The sequence below is a fragment of the Oryzias latipes genome, chromosome 17 (genome assembly GCF_002234675.1).
Source record: "Oryzias latipes chromosome 17, ASM223467v1".
Taxonomy (NCBI): Eukaryota; Metazoa; Chordata; class Actinopteri; order Beloniformes; family Adrianichthyidae; genus Oryzias; species Oryzias latipes.
The window spans coordinates 23,850,558-23,870,928 of record NC_019875.2 but is presented as its reverse complement, the minus strand read 5'-3'; the positions used below and the strand labels follow the sequence as shown (position 1 = coordinate 23,870,928).

At 38.6% G+C, this 20,371-nt stretch overlaps 1 protein-coding gene across 2 annotated transcripts in view; it reads left to right on the top strand.

Moving 5' to 3' along the window:
* The window catches only part of LOC101173092 (ephrin type-B receptor 1-B), a 159,582-nt gene that overhangs the window by 33,815 nt on the left and 105,396 nt on the right, over window positions 1-20,371 (top strand). For both annotated transcript variants that reach the window (XM_004079228.4, XM_011486792.3), the window contains exon 2: window positions 16,692-16,756. In XM_004079228.4, the coding sequence (XP_004079276.2) occupies window positions 16,692-16,756 (65 nt within the window). The remainder of the gene's footprint in view (window positions 1-16,691; window positions 16,757-20,371) is intronic.

Sequence of the window (20,371 nt, the reverse complement as noted above, 5' to 3'; positions counted from 1 at the left end):
ATAGTCCTATATTTGGGTTTTATAAACACATTATGCCTATCAAGTCCATGAAGCAAGTGTAAATGTACTGCGTCCCTGCTGTGAACCAGGGAGTGTGCTAGGCGTGCTTCTCTACTTGTGTTTTGACTAATTGCAGCCACAATTTTGGAATCCATTCATCAGGGCTTCATTAAAACCCAAAAAGCATTTTTACTCTCAAAGCTTTAACTATCAAGCAAACAAGTCCCACACAGAGTGGCGTCTGACTAGTTGGGAGAAAAACAAAACAAATAAAAAAACATATTTTTGCTGTAGCTACTGTGTCCCATACTGTATTATGTGAATTACAGAGTGAAACCAATGCAGGTGGTCCCGGAAATTCTCCTGTACCATTCTGTATTTACAGGACATTCTATTTTGTGGTCAATTAAGCTTTGTTTGGTTATAACCTAAAGTTAAGATCAACCATAAAACTCTTCAGAAAGTCCCCTTTTCCTGGTACACAGACCCAAGATTTTTACTAGTTACAATCATTGCGTTGTTCTTGTCATCCTAATTTTTTTTCACAACTCTTTTTTTCTGTAGTTGAAGCCATCTAAGCTCAGATTGAACAAAATGATCAAAACCAAAGTTTCCTGATCAGACACCTTAATGCATACTAAGCACATTTGATGACATTTTCAGTCTATCATTGTACAGTAGACTATCATTAGCTTTTGCTTTTGTCAGCTTGTAAAGGACGTATTCGTATCCACCTAGGTTTTCAAAATAATTTACCATCTCCATCAAGATTTTCTTCGCTTCTGTTTTGATGCCTTGTCAAGTTGTCACATTTTTGGGGTTTCTGAAAGCATCCTTAGCTGTCTGAGTATATGCAAAGGAGAAGACCTGTCTTAGTGGATAAAGTAAAAATAAAATGTTTTGAGAGTCTTAGCCATTTGTTTTCCTCCTAAGTGAATCCTGACAAGTCATCATCTGGATTTGAGTGAATGGTGTGGGAACAAAGCTCTTAAGTGAGAGAGGGAGCTGCAGTCCATTATTCATGATGAAGGGGAAATGTTTCTACCTGTCTTTTACATCTTCATGAAATGTGACATTTACTCTTTTAATGAAGGAGTTTTCATTAAAACAATCAGGACTAGACATGATGCTTCCGTGATCAACTCATAAGCGAAAAAAGGTGGGAAAGTATACTACTTTTTGAGACTCAGAGTTGGATTAATCAGCAGCCAAACTGCAGAATCACACAACATATTTTGCTTTCCCTGTCTCAAATGTGTATATATTTGCACACGGTGACACTTACAGACACACTGACACTCTTTCACCCCCTTCCCCCCAGCGTGAGGGTGGGAGATGTCAGGTTAAGTGCCGTGCAGAGTATTGGGCCTGCTTTTCCTCCTGGCTGGCACCCTGCCTACATCAACAGTCCTTTTCTTCAAAAGCCACTAATGCAGGGGCTGGTGCTGACAGTGCTCTGACAATGAGTTACTATCCGCCAGCCATGGCCCCCGTACGATGGCTGGTCCCACTGAAAAACAGATCTTTGGCAGGAGCAAAGGTTAATCCAGCAGTGAGGCTCAGCCAGCGACTGCATCCACAGCCATGTGTGACTGAGAATAGGTTGAGAGGAATTAGCAAATCTGCCTGAGGGAGTAATGACAGAGGTGTGTGTGTGTGGGTGTGTGTGGAGGTGGGTGGTGTACAGGAAGTGAGGAAGAGCCAGCTGATGATGTTTGTGGAGGTAGTTTTGTCTTCACAATCCATTATCTTCAGGGAGGAATCATGCTGGATAAAGGTTGCTTCATGCCATTTAGAAGACGTAAGATAAATACCAGCAGACTGAATAAATATTGCGGTTAGCGTGTGCGTGTGATGTCTGTGCTTTATCTGCCATATCAAATGCTGTCAGCTCATCTGTCTCTCTTTTTTTTTTTAACCTACTTTACTTTTTTTTCTGCTGCTGTGGAACACATGTAGAAACAATGAGTTATTGAGGAGTTCCTTTCTCTGTTAGTCAATGTCTTTATTGTAGTTTGCTGTTATTTTTTGACGAGATGTGCGTTGTCACATTTGACTGAGTCAGCAAGGTTTTCTGGGGTTGAAGTCTTTTTTTTCCACATTATCAACCGTCCATTTCCAGTTCTAATACCTCTGCTCAACAAGGCCCTGTTGCCATGTCACATCTCCCAGTACAATTATGTGTACAAATGTTTAGAGACTATTTCTTTGACTGACAAGAAGATTAGCTCAACCAAAGTTGTGGGATTAATTGTAATATTTTCTGTTTCTTTGCATGTTCCAAATATAGTGTAAATACTGAGTTGGGGGCTGTGAAAAAATAAAACAAACAGAAAAACATTCCACAGTCCACTTTCTGATGGAATTACCATAATATTATTCATTTAAAAATATTCTTGCTCCCTTTCCAGTGTGTTTGAAGATTAAGCAAAACTATTATCCTCGGCTTTCTTTTTTTAAGGTAATCCCTACGAAGATAGATGGGAATTTGTGGGACAAATGAGAAACAAAAAGAGGGAAAACAGAAAGGTTGAGGGCATGCTGGTGCTGGTTCATCACAGCCAGCTATGTGAGACATCTGCTGGATATTTCCCCTCTGAAAATACTTATTCTGTCCTGACCCTTTGTGCGCGCAGTGGTGTTTGTTTCCTTTTACCCATGGCTATTAACATCTTCAGGTATTTGTGTCACACATGCCAAAACATCTTCGTATGGAGGGCAGAGCAGGGACCGTGTTTTCCCACTCACAGTGGGTGTGCGTTTCTTTATCTCCATTGCCTGTCGCATTGATTGATGGCAAAAATGCTAAATGGGGCCTTTGTTTACCTCACCTATGCTACTGGCGGGCCTTGGTGTGTGCTGGGATGTGTCAAGAAGAACTAATAATGCTTTAACTGCTCTGTCAAAATTCAATCAAGCTGACACAACCTCTCATGTGGCACACTGTCCAACACAGGAGCTGTCTCTGGACAGATGTAAGTGAAATGTGCCTCCGACTTACAAGGCAAGTGTTGACCACACACAGGGGGTCAGGCAAATGGTGTATGCAGCCATACTTCAAGTGCATAGATTTTTTTTCTACTGTGTGTGTATCTCTTTACTCAATATTTTCTTGCATATGCGTATATGTGCTTTAAATGGTAGCGTTTCCATTTATATTTGTGTATCTGTTGTAGGAGTGGTGGAGCAGTGAGGTCTTGTAGTGAGCTTCTCTACAGGAGTGTGTGATTTATGAGTCTTGTGCAAGCGCCTCTGCCGTCCTCCCGTATAATGTACCCATTAGAGACACCAGACACTGTGGCTCTGTTCATCATTTAGCCCCCGAAACCAGCACACCTGGGGAGAGATACGTGGGGATGGACGAAAAACACAAAGGGAGATTGCAGGAAATAGGAGAAGAGGAGTCTGGACAGTTCATTGTGGAACCCTATGGTGGCCTCAGCCAACCACATCTGTGTACAATAGAGCAGAAAAAAGCTAAAACAAGCCATAATAGCATGTAATGGGAAAGTAAAGAGGAGAAAAAAAAACGACTCAAAGTGCATCAAGCCTCAAATAGCTATCCAGCCACAAAATCATAGAAAGTTGCAAAACTAACTTCTCCATCTTTAGTTGTTTTTTCTTCTTTTTTGTCTACTTTTTATTGTTAACCTGTGTTTGTTTTGGTGTCTCAGCCTCATTATGTGGAGTTAGCTGTCAAGGGACCCACAGGCTAACAACACCCCTGGGGAGGAGAAAAGAGGAGTAGCTGTAGTGTGTGAAAACTCTCCGGGAGTCGTTCCAACGCCCATCTACATTAATAACTTCACAGCCGCAGATAACATCCACTCCACGAAATGGTAGTCTCATTTTCTCAGCACACGTTTGAGCCCCGGTAGTAACATTATATGTACTGGCAAACATTTGGAAAATTGTTGTGTTTTAAACCCAGAATAGTTCAACTTCTGTTGCTCCTGCAGCTTTCCTGGTTTATCTTCACCTTACAATATACCAGACTGAGCTCCTAACACAATCTACTTTGTCTGTTTATTCCACCCCTGTGTTTAATTACAAACATATTTGTTGATTTCATGTTCAAAATTCTATTTTCTACATAAATCAAAATTATTGTTTCAAATTCCACATGTATTAAAGAGTAATTATTTACTAAATTTCTTCTTAACTAAATTAATAATGACACTATTATTAACAGACTACTGATGCAATTTGGAAAGGGAAAACAGAAGTTATGCATTAGATGGGTAAACATGGTAATTTCATGTTTAGAACATCTCAGACTCTGCATCATTACTATTGCAAATTGTCTTTAATAATGCAACTGGAATGTAATCAGCTTTTGACAATGATGATGTTGGATGAGTAAGGTGTATGTATCATGCATTCATTTGTATGGATGTCAAGGGAAGATGTTTAGCATCCTCTGCCTCTAATGCTCTGCTGCTTTTCCAGCATTTTGTGTAAAAATGTAAATGTCATTGGTCAAATTTGTGAAGAAGGGGTGAAAAATGTAAAAAAAAAACAAAAAAAAAAACTTTTCTACCCTTGTGGATGACACCGAGCTTTTCTATTTTTCACTAAAGCCTCTAGGCTCTTTTTGTACCTGTCAGCCTCTGCTCGCCTCCTCCAACATAATGGAGCTCAGTTATGTAGATGACTGGAATAACAGCATACTGCAGTGCCTAGTTTACCTAAGGACTCAAAATGGAAGCTGCACAGGATGGAGAGTGAGTAAACTGCACTTTCAAAACATTTTGCATTTATTGGCAGAAAGATATAACACATATTTTCCTCTGTGAGAATGTTTTTTTTTACTTTACACAGTCAGTCTGAATTTGTTTCCTTCTATATGCTTTCTTGTATTTCATTTAAAATGCTGCTAGCAGAATTCTTTACAAAAACAAAATTCTCACCTTACTGGACAGACTCACATTCTCACTCAAAACAATGAGAGAACCACCAGAGGAACATTTTATCATGTCGTAGCATCATTCACAACACTATGAGCGTGTTGTTTCTAAATGTGTAAAGTGAGAGAGGTGTGCAAGTGTTTTCTGCCGCTTCGTCTCACATGTGAAGTAAAAAAAACAGCTTGGAGTGGCTTTCTGGCACTGCATATTTAATGAGCAGCCTCGGCTCTTTAACCGGAGCTGTTGTGGCGAGTGTTGCGCTTTGACTCCTGGAGCACAGCTCACATCATGCAAGAAAACAGCTTCATCCTGCAGATGAAGAGCAAAGAGCTGCCTAGAGGCTCTTTTCTTTCCTCTGGAAGGAAGATCTTTAACTGAGCGGGAAACCACAGGCTGTCTCCCAGCATCAAGCTCACCTTGTGATCCTCTCACGCTGTCTCCATTGCACTAGAATTTTACAGATGACTTTGCTGATACCAAATGACAGCATTGAAAAGAAGAAGAAAAAAATAATTGTGGTCCTAATGGATATTGTCTAAAAGATGACAGGAGTACAGAGGGTGGCTGACGTTTGCAGTCCCTAATGGTGCGTCTGGACAGATGTGACATTTAAAAATGAGTTTTGGGTCAAAGCTTAAACACCAGAATATCCTGGATGCAAAAAGCCATGAGGTCATGCTTCATCTGTGCACATAAAGGGAGACCAAATTACCTGCTGTCACCTTGCTGTAAAAGAATTTCAATTTGTAGGGTGTGGTTCATAGCATTTAAGATGGCTGAAGCAAAATGTTTGATTAGATAAAAATATCAAATAATATCAAACTTGAGGGCATTTCAAATACCAATACCCCCTGGAAACTGAATAAAATATGTCTATTCCTCTTTTTACTATCATCCAAAACTCGATAGAAAAAAAAAAATTAAAATTTTTTCCACTGCAGTATGAAAGATTTCCAAAATAAAATACCCAAAAAAGGTCTCTCAACCATATTCCCAAAAGTAGGAACACCCCTCTCCATCCATCTTTCCTCTTGGAGCTTCATATTGGGGAATTTCTTCCACTGTCAGACTCAACCCGTAAGGTCAAGATCCTGAGCTGAAAGATTTTTTCTCTTGTTTTTAGCCCTATGGGTTGTTTCAAAACTCTCCCACAGACTCCAGCAAAGCCCTGGAGGAAAAACGAAATCCTTTGCCAGCAATATACAGGTTTCTGCAGGCATGTGAGAATGTTCTGCACAAAAGTGGATTCAGTGTTTGCTTTCAATGAAAAGTTTTACAGTGTCTTGGAGGCACAGGAGGAGCTAATCCTTTTTATGGAGGTGGATGTGAAAGAAAGAAAAGCGGAGCAAGAGGCAATTCCAACCTGAAAGTGACCATGCAGTTATGCTTCTGGAAATATTCATGGATTTATTTGTGTTTTGTTGGCAAATCTGTTTGTGTGTAGGATTGCACTAATGAGATCCCTGAAGAGCACCTCACTTGTGGTTAAGGAACAGAGCGCTTTGTCTCATTCACACCAAGTTACTGTCCCCGTGGTGAATTGTGAACATCTGGGGAATACCAAACTGAGGCATCAATTACCTGGATCTCACTGCGTCGGTCAAGGGAGAACACAACCAAATTGAATAACACTTTCCCAGTCGCATGTCCCCACATGTGTCTTCGCAGACACACACAACTACTGGGACACACACACAGAAACACTCGCTTGGAAAACAATCAGTGATCCATCCCAGTGGCATCCTTTCCTGACAGGGTACAGTAACCACCGCTTACCTCCAATTCTTCCTTTCGGAGAGATGCACAAGTGTGGCAGATGATTGACTCACTCACACTTCCATATGACTGTTAAATCGGCGTCTTTATGCAGTCAGTTCATGCTTAGTGCCTTTTTCAAGCGCCATGGGCATGGGTGATAATTTGACTTTTATTGAAATTCTGCTCTAGTGGGTTCAAGGTCTTTGAAGGTCGTTCCTTTACTTTCCCAAGTGAGGCTGAAGAGAGCACTGACTTTACTCTTCTCGTTCGAACTCCAACCCTCTCCTGCTCTCTTGTCTGTTTAGCAATCTGCCAAAAGGGGGATTATTCTGGGGGGCACAAGTCAATTTCGTTGTGCATCCAAACATGGTTAACAGCAGCGTTTAATGAGATTGGACTCAGCTAACTGGTTTTTACTTTCCTCTTGAATACAGGCTTAGATGTTGCCGTTCAGTTGTTTTTCTCGTCTTTTCTAAGTGCAAAACTAGCAGTTACATAGAAAATATATTAATCTACTGAAGAGGAGATTAAAATACAGACCGTGTTCATTTGCTTGATTTTGCAGTTTCTTTTGGGAGCCGGTAAAGTGTCATTTTTATATAATAAATTCGTCCAAGCATATGGTTGAAAGTCTCAAGTAATAGAACCTACCATGATGGGCTGGCACCTTTTTAAAATCTCACTCAGATCATCTTTTTATTGATTGTAAAAGCAATCCCAGTGGTCTATTAATTATGATTAAGTTAATTTTAGCCAAAAAATACAAATCTGTGAGAAAAAAATCCCCTCTGAGTTGAGGGCAGAACTGCTGACACAGAGAAAATCTGCCTCATTTCCCATCATAACTCTGTTTCCACTCTCTCCCGCTAGCATACAGCTTTTCACAACTCCAACCTAACATTAGTAGTGCAACAAAAATGGTGAACAATATTGGATCTGTCCAGTCGTACCGTTGTAAGCCAGGTGCCAGCTAAGCCGAGGAAAGTGAAGATGTACATGGATCTATTTGTCTACAAGTGGATGCATCAGAATGAGGTGGAACATGGAGCTTGTGGCTTGTCGTAGTAGCTTCAACATCGCTGCTACAAGCTTTTTCCAAAAGCACTTTTTCCTCTGCTCCTGATAATTACAATTCGTATAAATACATACTCAGAAACACAGTTTTAAACTTAATTTTCTTAATATATTTCCTCCATCATTATGGAAACGCTACAAGAACATATTAAAAAAAACAACAACATTATTTTCATCAGAGTGGGTTTTTAATGTGTGTCTACTTTGTCAGGGTAATTCTTCATCGTCGTTGTGATGTTGAGGTGACAATTTTGTTGTTGTAATTTACAGGAAATTAACATTTTATTAGTGAAAAATGTTTGCACATTCAAGATCCAAGACAGATAGGGACGATTTCTAAGAAATAAAGAGGCTCATACTCATGCTTAGTTTAGATCCCCATTGAGATGACATTGAATCTGACAGCATGATGCACCAACAAAGTACGTCTGCTCCCTCCCCATCTGATCCAGAGTCCCTTTTCATATGAGCTGCATCTGTCTTCCTTCCTCCTCTCACTCTATCTTGCTCTGTGTCTTAAAATCCACTGTCTCTTCTTCTTTATTCCTTTGCTTTTCCCTCACTGCTATCTTGGGTCTACATATTACAGGATGGCTATCTTGGTTAAAGTGAGTACAAGTGTTGCAGAAAGGGAGAGTCTGTGTTATTCCTTTAACCTCTGTGTCATTTTAAAATACAGTCTTTCAGGGATTTAATCAGTGATTTCAGATTAACTTTATTGATTCAACTTCAAATTTCTGTTTTGAGCCAATTTTTGGTTTCCAGTCGGATCCGTGTATAGCAGCTTACACCCAAAGTCCTGCCAGTCTTTCTTAATTGGAGTAGAAAGTTGCAGCGCAAGGTTGAGCAGAGGGACGTCATTTTGTGCACTCAGCATTTCTTGTTTTGCCTTTCAAAACATATATGCTTCCAGTCTCCGTGGGTAGACTGTTAGCTGCAGCTTTTACTGCTAAATGTCAGTCTCACAGTCCCTTTGTGACCCGTCAAAGATACTTCTCCGTCAGTCTAGTCCCTGCCTCTCTGTGCAGAAGATGTGATGATAGGATAGTAAGCCTGAGCTAACTCTCATGTGAGAAGTTTTGAAATGTCAGAACTGTAGTGGATAGACTTTCATTGTGAATCCATTCTTCTCATGGGTAAAGCAAAATTGCATTGCCATTTTCTCTCCAACATAATATCAGAGCTTGTAGCTCAGATTGTGATTTCCCTGTTCTCCATAGTGGAAGCTGGAGAGCCTGTTTTTGTGCACTTGCTGTGCTGTAAAATGTTATTTCTGTTTCATCATGGTTTCTGTCAGCTGGTTCATATTTCTCATTTGGTGGCTCCTAGAAGTGGAATTATTCTTTTTCTTTTGGGTGAGCTGGTAGTCGGTCAAAGAATAAAAGAAATATCATGTTTAATACTGTTGAATGGGTCTCTTTACAAGTCTACAGACTTGTTTCACTTGTCTAGGAAAAATGGTGAGATTTGAATGGTAGCAGCAGGGACAGACTGATCAATCTTTATTGCCTATTTGCTTAATATCATAATTGATAACAGTTTGAACCAACATTCATAAATCAGTCCGTAGAAAACATACAGGCACGGAGTTTCTAACTACTTATATTAGGCATAGTTGGGATTACTATAAATTTTAAATGGATTTGGAATACATTTTAAATAAACTCACAAAGCTTAACAGCTATTAACATGTAAATTCTCACACCATGTTTTTGCAAATCACTGAAAATACTTAGTTTATGTTTGGAAATAAGATAAAACTTACTAAACCATCAAAGTGGTGTGATGCGAATGTCCGCCCTGTGACTGGGAGGTTGTTGGTTCAAATCCAAAGTTAGTTCAAACAAGACTCCAAAAAATGGGACCTAATGCCTCCCTGCTTAACACTTTTCAGAGGTTGAATGTTGGGGTCAAATCTCCAAATGGTTCCGTAGTGCAGCTGTGACTGCAGTTCACTGCTCCCATGTGTGCATGCCCAGGTGTGTGACAACTGATGGGATTAAAACTTCATTATTCGCACCACCACTTGTTTTATGAGTCGTGGAAACTGGGCTTCTTCTCAATATCCAGATTTGGACAGGGACTGATGAGACTGGTTTGCTGAATTGGAAGATTGATGTTTCCTTTGAAATCTTTCCAAATTTTAAAAGCTCAAACAAGCACAAATAAAATAATTAACAGGAGGCCAAGATGAATATGGTTAATTGGAAGAAATTAAAGTGAGAAAGATGAAGGAAACACTGGAGTGAGGAAGATAAAAGTCAGTTGTAAAAGGAGACTATTGAAAAGAGAGGAGGAGGAGCATCAATGGAAATATTGAATGATGGAGAGGGAAGACAGATGGATGAAGGGATAGGTAAAAAGAGGGAGGTAAACGGAAGGATGAGTGGGTGGTGGGGTTATGATGAATTAAAGATGACACTCTCCGGCAGCCCGGTTTCTAAAGATCACTCTGTCTGCTAATGTAATGTTAATGAATGCAAATGATGTGCCTAACCTCTCTCCCCTGACCAAGAGAGGAAAGAGGAGAGAGCGAAAAAACAGGATCGAGGAAAAAAAAATGGTGAAGGAGAAAGCGAAAGGTGGGAACTTTTGAAGGAAGGATTTATGGATAAAATATGCTGCCTCTGCATTATGGCAGCAGCTGAAAGACTGACCACGATTTTTTTGGTGTGTTTTCAAGAAGTTTGGATGACTGTGTAACTTCAGGTTTTCAAAAGTGGAGGAAATAAAGGATTAGTTTTTTCCTGCACAAAAATTAAATTAAAAACAGTGAATAATGTGAAACGTCTGTGTGGATTCTCAGCAAGTAGTGCAAGTGCTGCATATTTAATTGTAAATGACTTGGCAGTCCAGATGTGTGGTGCTAACAGAATGTCACCTTGGTGTGATTATAGTATAATTTGATCAGGTACTGCAGATACTGAACGTATAAAAAAGGCTCCTCACAATGCAGTGGTTCAAACGTCTACTAAAGATCTCAGATTACCTTTTGTAGTTTCATTCCTGTGTCTTTTCTGATCTATCACAGCTTTCCTTTTTGTCTCTTTCTGACCTGGTATTTGTCACGCTGAAAATGTTATTTCCACGCAGCAAGACCGAGGGACTGCTTCCGCAGAACGCTCTTAATGTGTCTGTGCGTGCTATCTGTAATTTCTGAGCTTGCTCATTTAATTCTGTCTGTGGCTCAGCGATGCAAGCTGAGTGTATGTCATCGCTCTGAGCTCACGTCTCAGAGGATGGCAGATTATTTTCAGTTCAATTTTCAAATCTGACACATTGTCATGTCTGTCTTTAGAGAGATGTAGAAATAACACATTTCTTTTGATGTATTACTCTGGATTTTGTATTTTCCATTTCCTGTTTTCAGTCAGCATGACTGCTGCAGCTGTGGCACATATTAGAAGAGTCTCACATCTGCATTCATGAGGATTGTCCTATCTGTTGAACACAGCGACTCAGTCAGCATGACTGCTGACTTTGTGTTCTTGTATGTCCTGGATAGACATTGAGCATAGCAGCTATCAAATGAGGTAAATTAACTCAAAAATGCTCGACTTGCATTTTAATTATAAGTCTGAGAGAGATGGAGTCGAGGAAAAGTGCATTTATGTGTGTAAAAAGTTCCTCCCTATTTGTTTATAAAGTGCTTCAGTCTCTCAAAAAATAGAAACATCTTCCTTTTATATTCATAAATCCCCTGAGTGGATGGCTGATTAGTTTGGAAGATGCAGCATAGTTCTCTCTTGTTTGTTTGTCACTTTGTTTTCAGCCCCATATTAAGATGCCAGGCTCAGCAGGCTACCATGGGGTTTCATCATTGTTAAGTGCTCATTTCAGTCCTGCTGATTTCTCCTGTGGGGTTTTCATCTTCGTTTTTCATTCTGTCTGCCGTTTCTTCCATCTTTTTTTCTTTCTTTTTTGTACATTGAATGCCTCATTCTCCATCTTATCTTGATTCCATTCCCATGTAAAGATAAAGCCCACCTAAATAATGTTGTCTGGGAGCCTCAGATCTTTATTCGGTTTGTATCTCGTCACAAAGGGAAGCCTGCTCCAAGCCTATATTGCATCCAGCATCTGGACATGATTGTCTCATTGAATTACAAAGTGTGCCAGCAACCTCCAACAAGAGGACAAAGAGGAGGGGAGTTAAAAGATAGATGAATGAAAAAGATGCGAAACAATGGAAATCCTTGGAGAATTGTCTGCTGTATTGATTAAGGAGCCCAAAAGCTTTGGAAAAAGCCTTTAGCACATGTTCCATCGACCAGCAGGCAAACAATTATACCGACTTGACCACAAAGAAGGGAATTATACAGACATGTTGCCATTTTGACTTTAGACTTATTGCAATTTGACTAAATAAAGTTGAAATCGTTGGCCATGCTGTGGTTTCTGCTTTGCTTTCACCAAATTATCCTTCTTCAAATGTTTTTTGTATCGCTAATAATATGCCAAAATGGACATTTGTGTGAAACATCATGTGACTGCTTGCTGACGTGTAATTGTGCAAAGAGAGCTGCTGCCTCATCGATCTGCAGTGCTGGGCCACCATCAATGTTTAATGCAGTCTACTTCTCTCTATCTGTGGAAGAAACCCACCGTTTGGTATTGATCTATCACTTGCTGTTTAGAAGAAGGAGCAGTGCTCTGTGGTGTTTGAGGTTGTAGCCCCCCATCTGTGACTTGGTTTTGGCCTTTTTCCTGAGTTTTAACTAGCAGTGCTTGTGGTGAGTGACTGAGCCATAATGAGCCATCCCACATCCTCTGCTTGATTTAGAGTAAATAATGTTTGATGGTGTAATTCATCCTTCGAACTCTGTTCCACCAGTCAGACAAGCTCGGGCTATTGTTTTCAGTGGATCTTTGAGCTATGGATACATAGTCAGCAACAACAACTATGTGTGTCAATAATTCTCCTCACACTGAACACTTTCAAAAGCCTTTGCCCTCTTCATTTACTGGTGCTGATTTAGCAAAACATGGATAAAGGAGGTCACAGGGGACTACATTCTGGTCTTACCTCTTCTTCCAATTACTTTCAGGCGAGAAAGAAAGAAGCTGTGTTGGGAGGTCTAATTAAGTTTGTAGCAATCTACTCTAGCACCAATTTTAGACAGCCAAGGTTTTTGATTTGTTCTTTATTAAACGCTATAAATGCATGGAGTGAAAATCTTTTAAAATACTTCAATCTTCTTTAATGTTTTAATCATTAAAATAAAGTCTTTTGAGCAGCCCTGATCATATCATGTTAGTTTGATGTTCAACAATTACATTTCAACACAGACACAGAGAACACAGATAGGGCGACAGTTTAGCTCAGGCGGTAGAGCAGGTCGTCCAACAACCGAAGGGTTGGCGGAATCGATCCCCGCTCTCCGAGCGCAGCTAGTCTGCAGCTCACCGCTCCCCCCAGGGGAAAGGTCAAAATAAGGAGAATAATTTCCCCATTGTGAGATAAATAATGTATCAATTACTATTAAATATTAGTTTTGCAAAGAAAAACAAACCATGTAGCACGCTACCGTTGACAAATATCTAAGATGACACTCCATATCTCGTTGACCACATATCTCCTGCTTACTTAATGCCCCATTGTTTTTCTTATGTCTTATTGCAGACTATTTATAAGATTATTTTAGTCCACCATGACCAATATATTTTACGCCCTCTCATGAGTCAATATAGGATGAAAGAAAGACCCTTTCGAAAATATGCGTCATGCATTTAGTTATAAACACCTGTCAAAAAAATCCAAATTTGCAGCATGGTGCTGTTGTACAGCTGCTGCCCAACTGGAATGAGATCCTCTCGGAATTTAATTTAACATTTTTCAATTTCAGTAAAGCCCTTGATTAAATGACTTTATTAGGTTTGTCAAAAGGAAAATGATCACTTGTTAAATTGTAGTAATTTTGTTCAACCAAATGCTGTTTCAAATTTGGTTTAAAAGCCCTTATGTTTTCACTAAAAAAAAAAAAACAATAGATTTGTGAAACTAAAAAAAATACTATGTACTAACAGCACCAATTAGAAATGTACTTATCTATTTTATTTCTCTAAGGTTAAAAAGAACCTTCTTTTAGTTAAAGAAACATGACATTTTCTAAAAATACGGGCTTATGTGACACAAGAAACTGAACACTGAAGATTAATCACAAAAAAGAAACTGGTACTGAAACCGTATGGTAAAAATACAAAAGCCACTATCAAAAGGCTTTTTACTGGTTAGTTTCTCTGATTGTTTCATACAACTTGCTTGAATTTTTTCAGCTGTTAGAAACTCACACAGGCTGCACTTGGGACTTGTTTCAAGTCTCCTGCCAGTGGACAGGTGTGGGAGCAGCGGCATGACAGATTCAAGAGGCCCACTTTGTTTGCTAATCACCACTTAGCATACTTCATTTACTCATCTGCTACTTTGATATTCTGCTAATGGTGGGCATTAAGTCACATGATACAGCTCATCCTCTTCTCCCTTGGGTATATGACCTTTTTTGTCCTCTACCCACATTGTCTATCACCTCATCCCTCTTTTTTTGGTTCAAAAGAAAATAGAAAATGGCCTACCAAGTGCCCGTGTGATTTGACTAAAGCTTTTGTGATTTCCCCTGAGAAAGGGTTGGCAGTCCCCGCAATGCCGGCTGGCTCAGAGGGGTGTTTCTTGCGCCTATCTCCCTAGCTGACAGCGAGTCTTACAAGCAGGGGGGCAGGCTGAAGCTGGCTTTGGAAACGAGACAAGGCGAGGCTGATCTTAAGGAAATTGAAATACTCTGATGGAAGCCTGGGTATGAACAAGCTGTCACTGTAGGTGTACACAGAAAATTGTTCTGTGTTTTCGCTGGTGTGCGAGCATAACGTGTGTTCTTCTGTGTGTGCCTCAGGTTTTTGTGCCATAGATAATTATTAAAGATCTCAGGATTTTTTTTTCTGTAGTGGAGTTTAAGAACAGAAGTCTTTGCTCATGTTTACCTAATCTTTGTTATTTATTTTTTTGTTATGGCATAAACTCACAGCAAGAAAACCTAGTGTATTCTTGACACTGTATTTTTTTAAATGTGGTGGGTCTGTGTACTCCTTTTTACTGATCGGACCATGAGTCTGGAATAAATTCTATCTATCTACTGGAGGAGTGGGTCTTAAGCAGATTCTACAAGCGTGCAGCTTCATATCTTTGCATTTTATCGGAGTGAGATTTCTTCCTTATCAACAGTAAATGCGGGTTGCTCTTGCCAACCCTTTGGTGAGAATGTGGAAGATGTCCAAATCTAAAACTCAGCAGTCCGTCCGAAAAAAAAGTTCCCCATGTGACCTGGTTATCTTCTACAGATCATCACCCTGGCAAACCATTTACCATTCTTCCTCACAGTTGTACTCCCAGCCTTAAAGACCCACTCTGATGAAAATAGTATTTTTTGGTGTTTTTAACACTTTCTTGTTGCATTTTTCTCAGGATGGAGAGCGTATAAAAAGAAAATTTAGATTAAAACTGTTTCTGAGTATGTCTTTATTCAAATCGTGGTGAATCAGGAGCAGACAAAAAAATGCTGTTTAAAAAATCTTGTAGATGTGACGAAGGACTTACAATGGCGAGCCACAAGCTCCCTGCTTCACTTAATTCTAAAGCATCCACTTATAGACAAATAGATCCATGAATGTCTGTTTTTTCTCATCCGAGCTGGCATCTTGCTCAAAAATGCACAGCTGGATAGGTCAGATATAGCTGTATACAAAAAGATGACGGGAAATGAGTATAGACTTACTTCATAGTACTTATCACAATACAGAAGCAATTTCTATGCAAGAAACTATGACCAAGAAAATGATACAGGTTTTTCACATTGGCTAAAAACAACATAATCATAATTAAAAGACCACTAGGGAGGGTTTTACAATAGATCAAAAGGTGATTGGAGTGGGGCTTTAACAAAGAGTGTGTTTAGACATGGGTCTTCCAAACAATATAGCCATAGTAAAAAGTTTCTAAACTCTCGTCTAAAGTGGAGATTTTTCATTTTCCTGCTGACATACCGTTGTCTGTTATCTGTAAATCAGCTAGACTGAGAAAGACAGGTGATATCAGTTGTTTTGTGGTAACTGTCACATGCCTTTCATATTTGCTTGAGCTTCATGTCAGGTTTCTGAATTTTGTTTGCCAGGAAATAATCAAAACTGAGCTGACAAATGTTTTGTATATATGTATATATAAATATATATTTTTAAATACTTCAGATTGGTCTGATGTGTCACTTTATGTAAGGGGTGCAAAGGTATTCAAAGGATGTTTGACTGTTATTTCTAGGTCTGTTTGTAGTGAGCATACACAGCTCTTTTTTGTAGTGTTTTTCCTTAGATTTTGCACACACATCTGCCTTCCCCTCTCCTCCACTCTCTACTATATACTGCATCTTTGAAATGTATGTGCTTTTATAAGTGAGAGTTAAGAGGAGCTGGGACAAACGGCTTCACAAACTTCTGCTATACTGGATTTTAGAGTTTTCCCTTAAGGACTGAACAAATCCGCCCTCCATTTTTTTCATTTTTAAAGCCACCTTCTCTGGGTTGAAAGTTTGTAAAGCTACACTGCATTTCTCGTGAAAACACTTCAAGATCCAAAATATCCACCTATTTTTACACAAATGACTGCATATCAGTCAGTTGTGTGTGCCAAAAAACAATGACAGGATGTGATGAATTTAGCCAGTCTTACAGAAAGAAACACAATGCAAGTATCAGCATTTAACTTCATTACAGAAGCTCTCATGCACTACTTTCAGCAAAATGCCAAATATCTATTTCCATGTTTTCCTCTTAACATGAGTGTTTAGTTGATCACTGAGGGGTTCCAACTCTTTCCTGTTTGTTGATGAAATAATAAACTCATCAGAGGGGGTTGAAAGAAAATATGTTGGCTAACAACTCTTTTCTATTGCTTTGTCTTTTCTCCAGAGACTTTGATGGACACTCGAGTGGCCACAGCAGAACTGGGCTGGACAGCATATCCCAACTCTGGGGTGAGATGACCTTAAGTGTTCTTAAGGATGGAAAATAAACAAACAAAATAATCTATAAATCAGCACAAAGTTAGACAACTAAAGTTCAGTGAAAGCTAAACCAATATTGTTACATGTAATATGACACAGTCAGCTCTACAAGCAGACAGACAAGCAGGCAGGATGGGACTATAACCTGAAGCACTGCCCACTGTAACTGCCATTAAGGGTATTATTTTCTCAGTGTCCTGGTTTATAATGACTTAATAGTATAATGGGTCTGTGTAAGCTGTGGAACACTGAACCTAAGTCTCTGTAAATGGAGGCCGGAGGGAGTGTTTGTGTGCATGTGTGTGTGGGTGGGTGGGGTACCGTAGACCTAATGATAATGTAATAAAACAGTTATGCAAGGTATTAGGATAAAACCAGGCAGGAAGAACTTTGAAGGAGGAAATGCTTGAGGGGTTTAAGACTTAATGTGAACTTTTTTCATGTTTCACATTTTCTCTTTTATTCAGAATAAGTTTTTAAAAAAAAGCAGTTTCATTAAAATCTGAGCAGGAGTCCTTTTTTTTTTTTTTTACTATTTTTTATTATTCCTTAATAAAGTACACTTAAAAAAAATATTGCTCTATTAGACTAATGGACCCCTGTGAGAGTTTTAAGACCTTTTTTTTGGCGCAGTAATTCAATAATCCAATGAAAAGCTGGAAAGCTCTACATTGGTGAATTACAGGAGCCATCCAGGATAGACACATTGTTTCCTGCATTTTCTGGCCTTTTGGGTTTTTATGAACCATTTTACACTCGTGTTAAAAGCCTTTTTATTGGTACTCAGACAGATGAACAGAGTTCTAAATCTGTTTAAACATTGAAGAGTGTGGCACTCCAGATTGTGGCTGTTATTCTTTTTTTCTTCTATTTCAAAGAGAACTACTAACTAAAACAAGCTGAAAATCTGGAAGAATAATGTCTGTTTTTGTTTGTGTGGGCAGTCGCCTTTGTTGGACTTCACATCTTGGATTTCTGTTGGTGTGAGCTGTGATCCCTGGTTTAAGTAAACATCCTTAAAGAAATGATGCTAACACTTCCGCAAGGAAAAATAGCCCACCTGTTATTACACAGCAAGCCTGTTTTGCAGTATCACATATTTTGGAACTTGAAAGAAATAAAAAAGTGTTGATGGAGCATTTTACTTTAATGCACATTTGTGATTGTCTTCTAGAGTATTTTCATAATTGTAAATTTGAATATGTGCATCTCCAGCAACACTTTAATTGTCTTTTTCTAATACTTTCATGCAACCTTTTTCTTTTTTTTACTGTATGAAAGAGCTGACATGAGTGTCAGGTGTAAAGCATGGCACAAGATAATCTTATTTCATAATCATTTACATAGGTTATATATTATTCATGCTATCTTAAACAGAGAATCAGGTAGTATAGTGAGCAAAAACGATGGATGACTAACTGAATGAATTCATTTTGCTGTTAAATAAAAGAAAATAAAGATTGTTTCCTTCTTTTCTTGCAATTGCCATCACAGTTTTTAGTAGCAGAAATGTCCTAAACAGGAGGAAACATCAGTTATATATATAAGCACAGGAATCTACAGCTCTTTAAGTCCACCAAGCCTCCAGGCACTCAGAGCCTCAAGTGTGTGTTGAGCATAGTTTTATAAAGCTCCTGCTGTTGTAAAGGTTCAGTGGAAAGATCTGCTGTAGGGAAAAAATAAAAAAATAAATGAATAATAAAACTGGGCTCTTTCCTGTTGCCATTCACAGTATTCTATATATCCTCACACAACTTAAATGAAACTAAACCATGCATGTTGCATATGCACCTACATATGTTATAAAAAACAGCCTAACACTCACCTCTGAGTGCTGCCGTGCACATGTAAGTTCAGATTTGTGAATGTGCAGCCCAAAGCTGAGAGCTCATGTACTTTCTTGAAACTGAACTGCAATTCTCCCACAAACAAACACACTAAAGAAAACACAGACAGCGTGTGGAGTGTTGGCCCTGCTATTCATGCGCCTCATTAATTTTCTTTGCTGACTTCTCAAATGGATCCTAAATAGCATATTTGAGTATTAAACATTGTTTTTTCTGTACTGAAGGGTTACTGAAGGACTGTAGTCATAAATGGCTGATGCAGAAAGTGGAGATCATTATTATGTGAAGTGGGTTGAAGAATGCAACTCTTGTTTAGAAATGCATGAAAAAAAAGAGCTCAAAGTAAAACCATGTGTTCAGGAAATATTGCAAAATTCTTTGACAATGTGGGTTCCTTTTTTTTTTCCGTTGATGCATTCTTTTCCCGTCTCTGGGCTTCACTCTCCCATGTCTTTTAATCAGTCTTTCTGCCTCACCTCTGTCCTTATAATGTCCCTTTTTTTTCCCTTTCTGTTCTCCAACACTGCTTTTCTCTCCGTATGTCAAAGACTTACTGATTAGAAGAATATGGATTGGCACTTCCTTTGTTTAGCCATATAGCAATATTAGCCTTCACACAGAAAGGTCCCCTGTTGATGTCCTGTTTCAGGTCCCCCAGCCGGGACTTGAACCAGGGGCTTTCTTGCTGTGATGCAAGAGCGCTAACCACTGCACCACTGTGTTTTTATAAATTACAAATTAAAATACAGTTTAAAATCTTAAGTAATTATAAATTAATGAGTGGAATTATCTTTTTTTTTTCAATTTTTGTTTATGACAAACAGTTTATTATTTTGAACTAAATGAAAAAAAATTAAAAAACATGAAAAAATAGTCAAGAAATGTTTCTTTTGCACATAAAATTAGTTATTGATCTTCAGCAGGTGAAACATTTTAGTTTTTCAATACATAAAAACAAAGGGGCACTTTATTTTTGTTGTAGGCTATTGTCTATGAATGATTAAACAAACAATACACGTGAAAATATTATGTCACGTGTATTTCAGCATAATCATTATTAAAAGGCCACTGGGAATGCTTTTACAATAAAAAATGATCAAAGTGGGACTTTAAACCTCAAAATGTAAAAGTTCTGATTACAGATCAAGCAGAACTTTATGCGCCACCATCAAGTTTCTAAACATGAATCTCGTAACTTGCGATAGTTTGAATTGCATTATATAAAAAAGAGTGCGATAACAGTAGCACAAAGGAAATAGTTATCAAATCAAGTTGGTCAGGTTTAATTTAAAACATGTTAAGAATAGAAAGACAATCCGATTACTGAACAATTCTATGTAAGATGCTGGTATTGTTGCTGTCCCACCTGTGCTGCCTTTAGAAAGTGTTATCTAATTTTCTGCTTGATTTCTCATCATAATCTTGTATTCTTTTACGCATATGTAAACATCATAGAAACTATGCCGAAAAGCCAGTAGGGAAGACTAGTTGTTGGGGTGAGACACTCCAAACATCCAGAGAGAAAAATCTTATAAAGCTGAGAAAGGAATATATAAAAAAAGTGTCACTAGGAATAACAATAAGGCTTAAAATTTGTACTAAAGTACTGCAGGGTATATGCAATTAAAAACTGTATGAGAGCCTTATTGTAGTTTTAAACACATAGCTCGAAACCAAAAGAAAAGAAAAGATAACAAAGAAAATCAGTTTATGTCAAGTTAGCTATATATAATTAGAA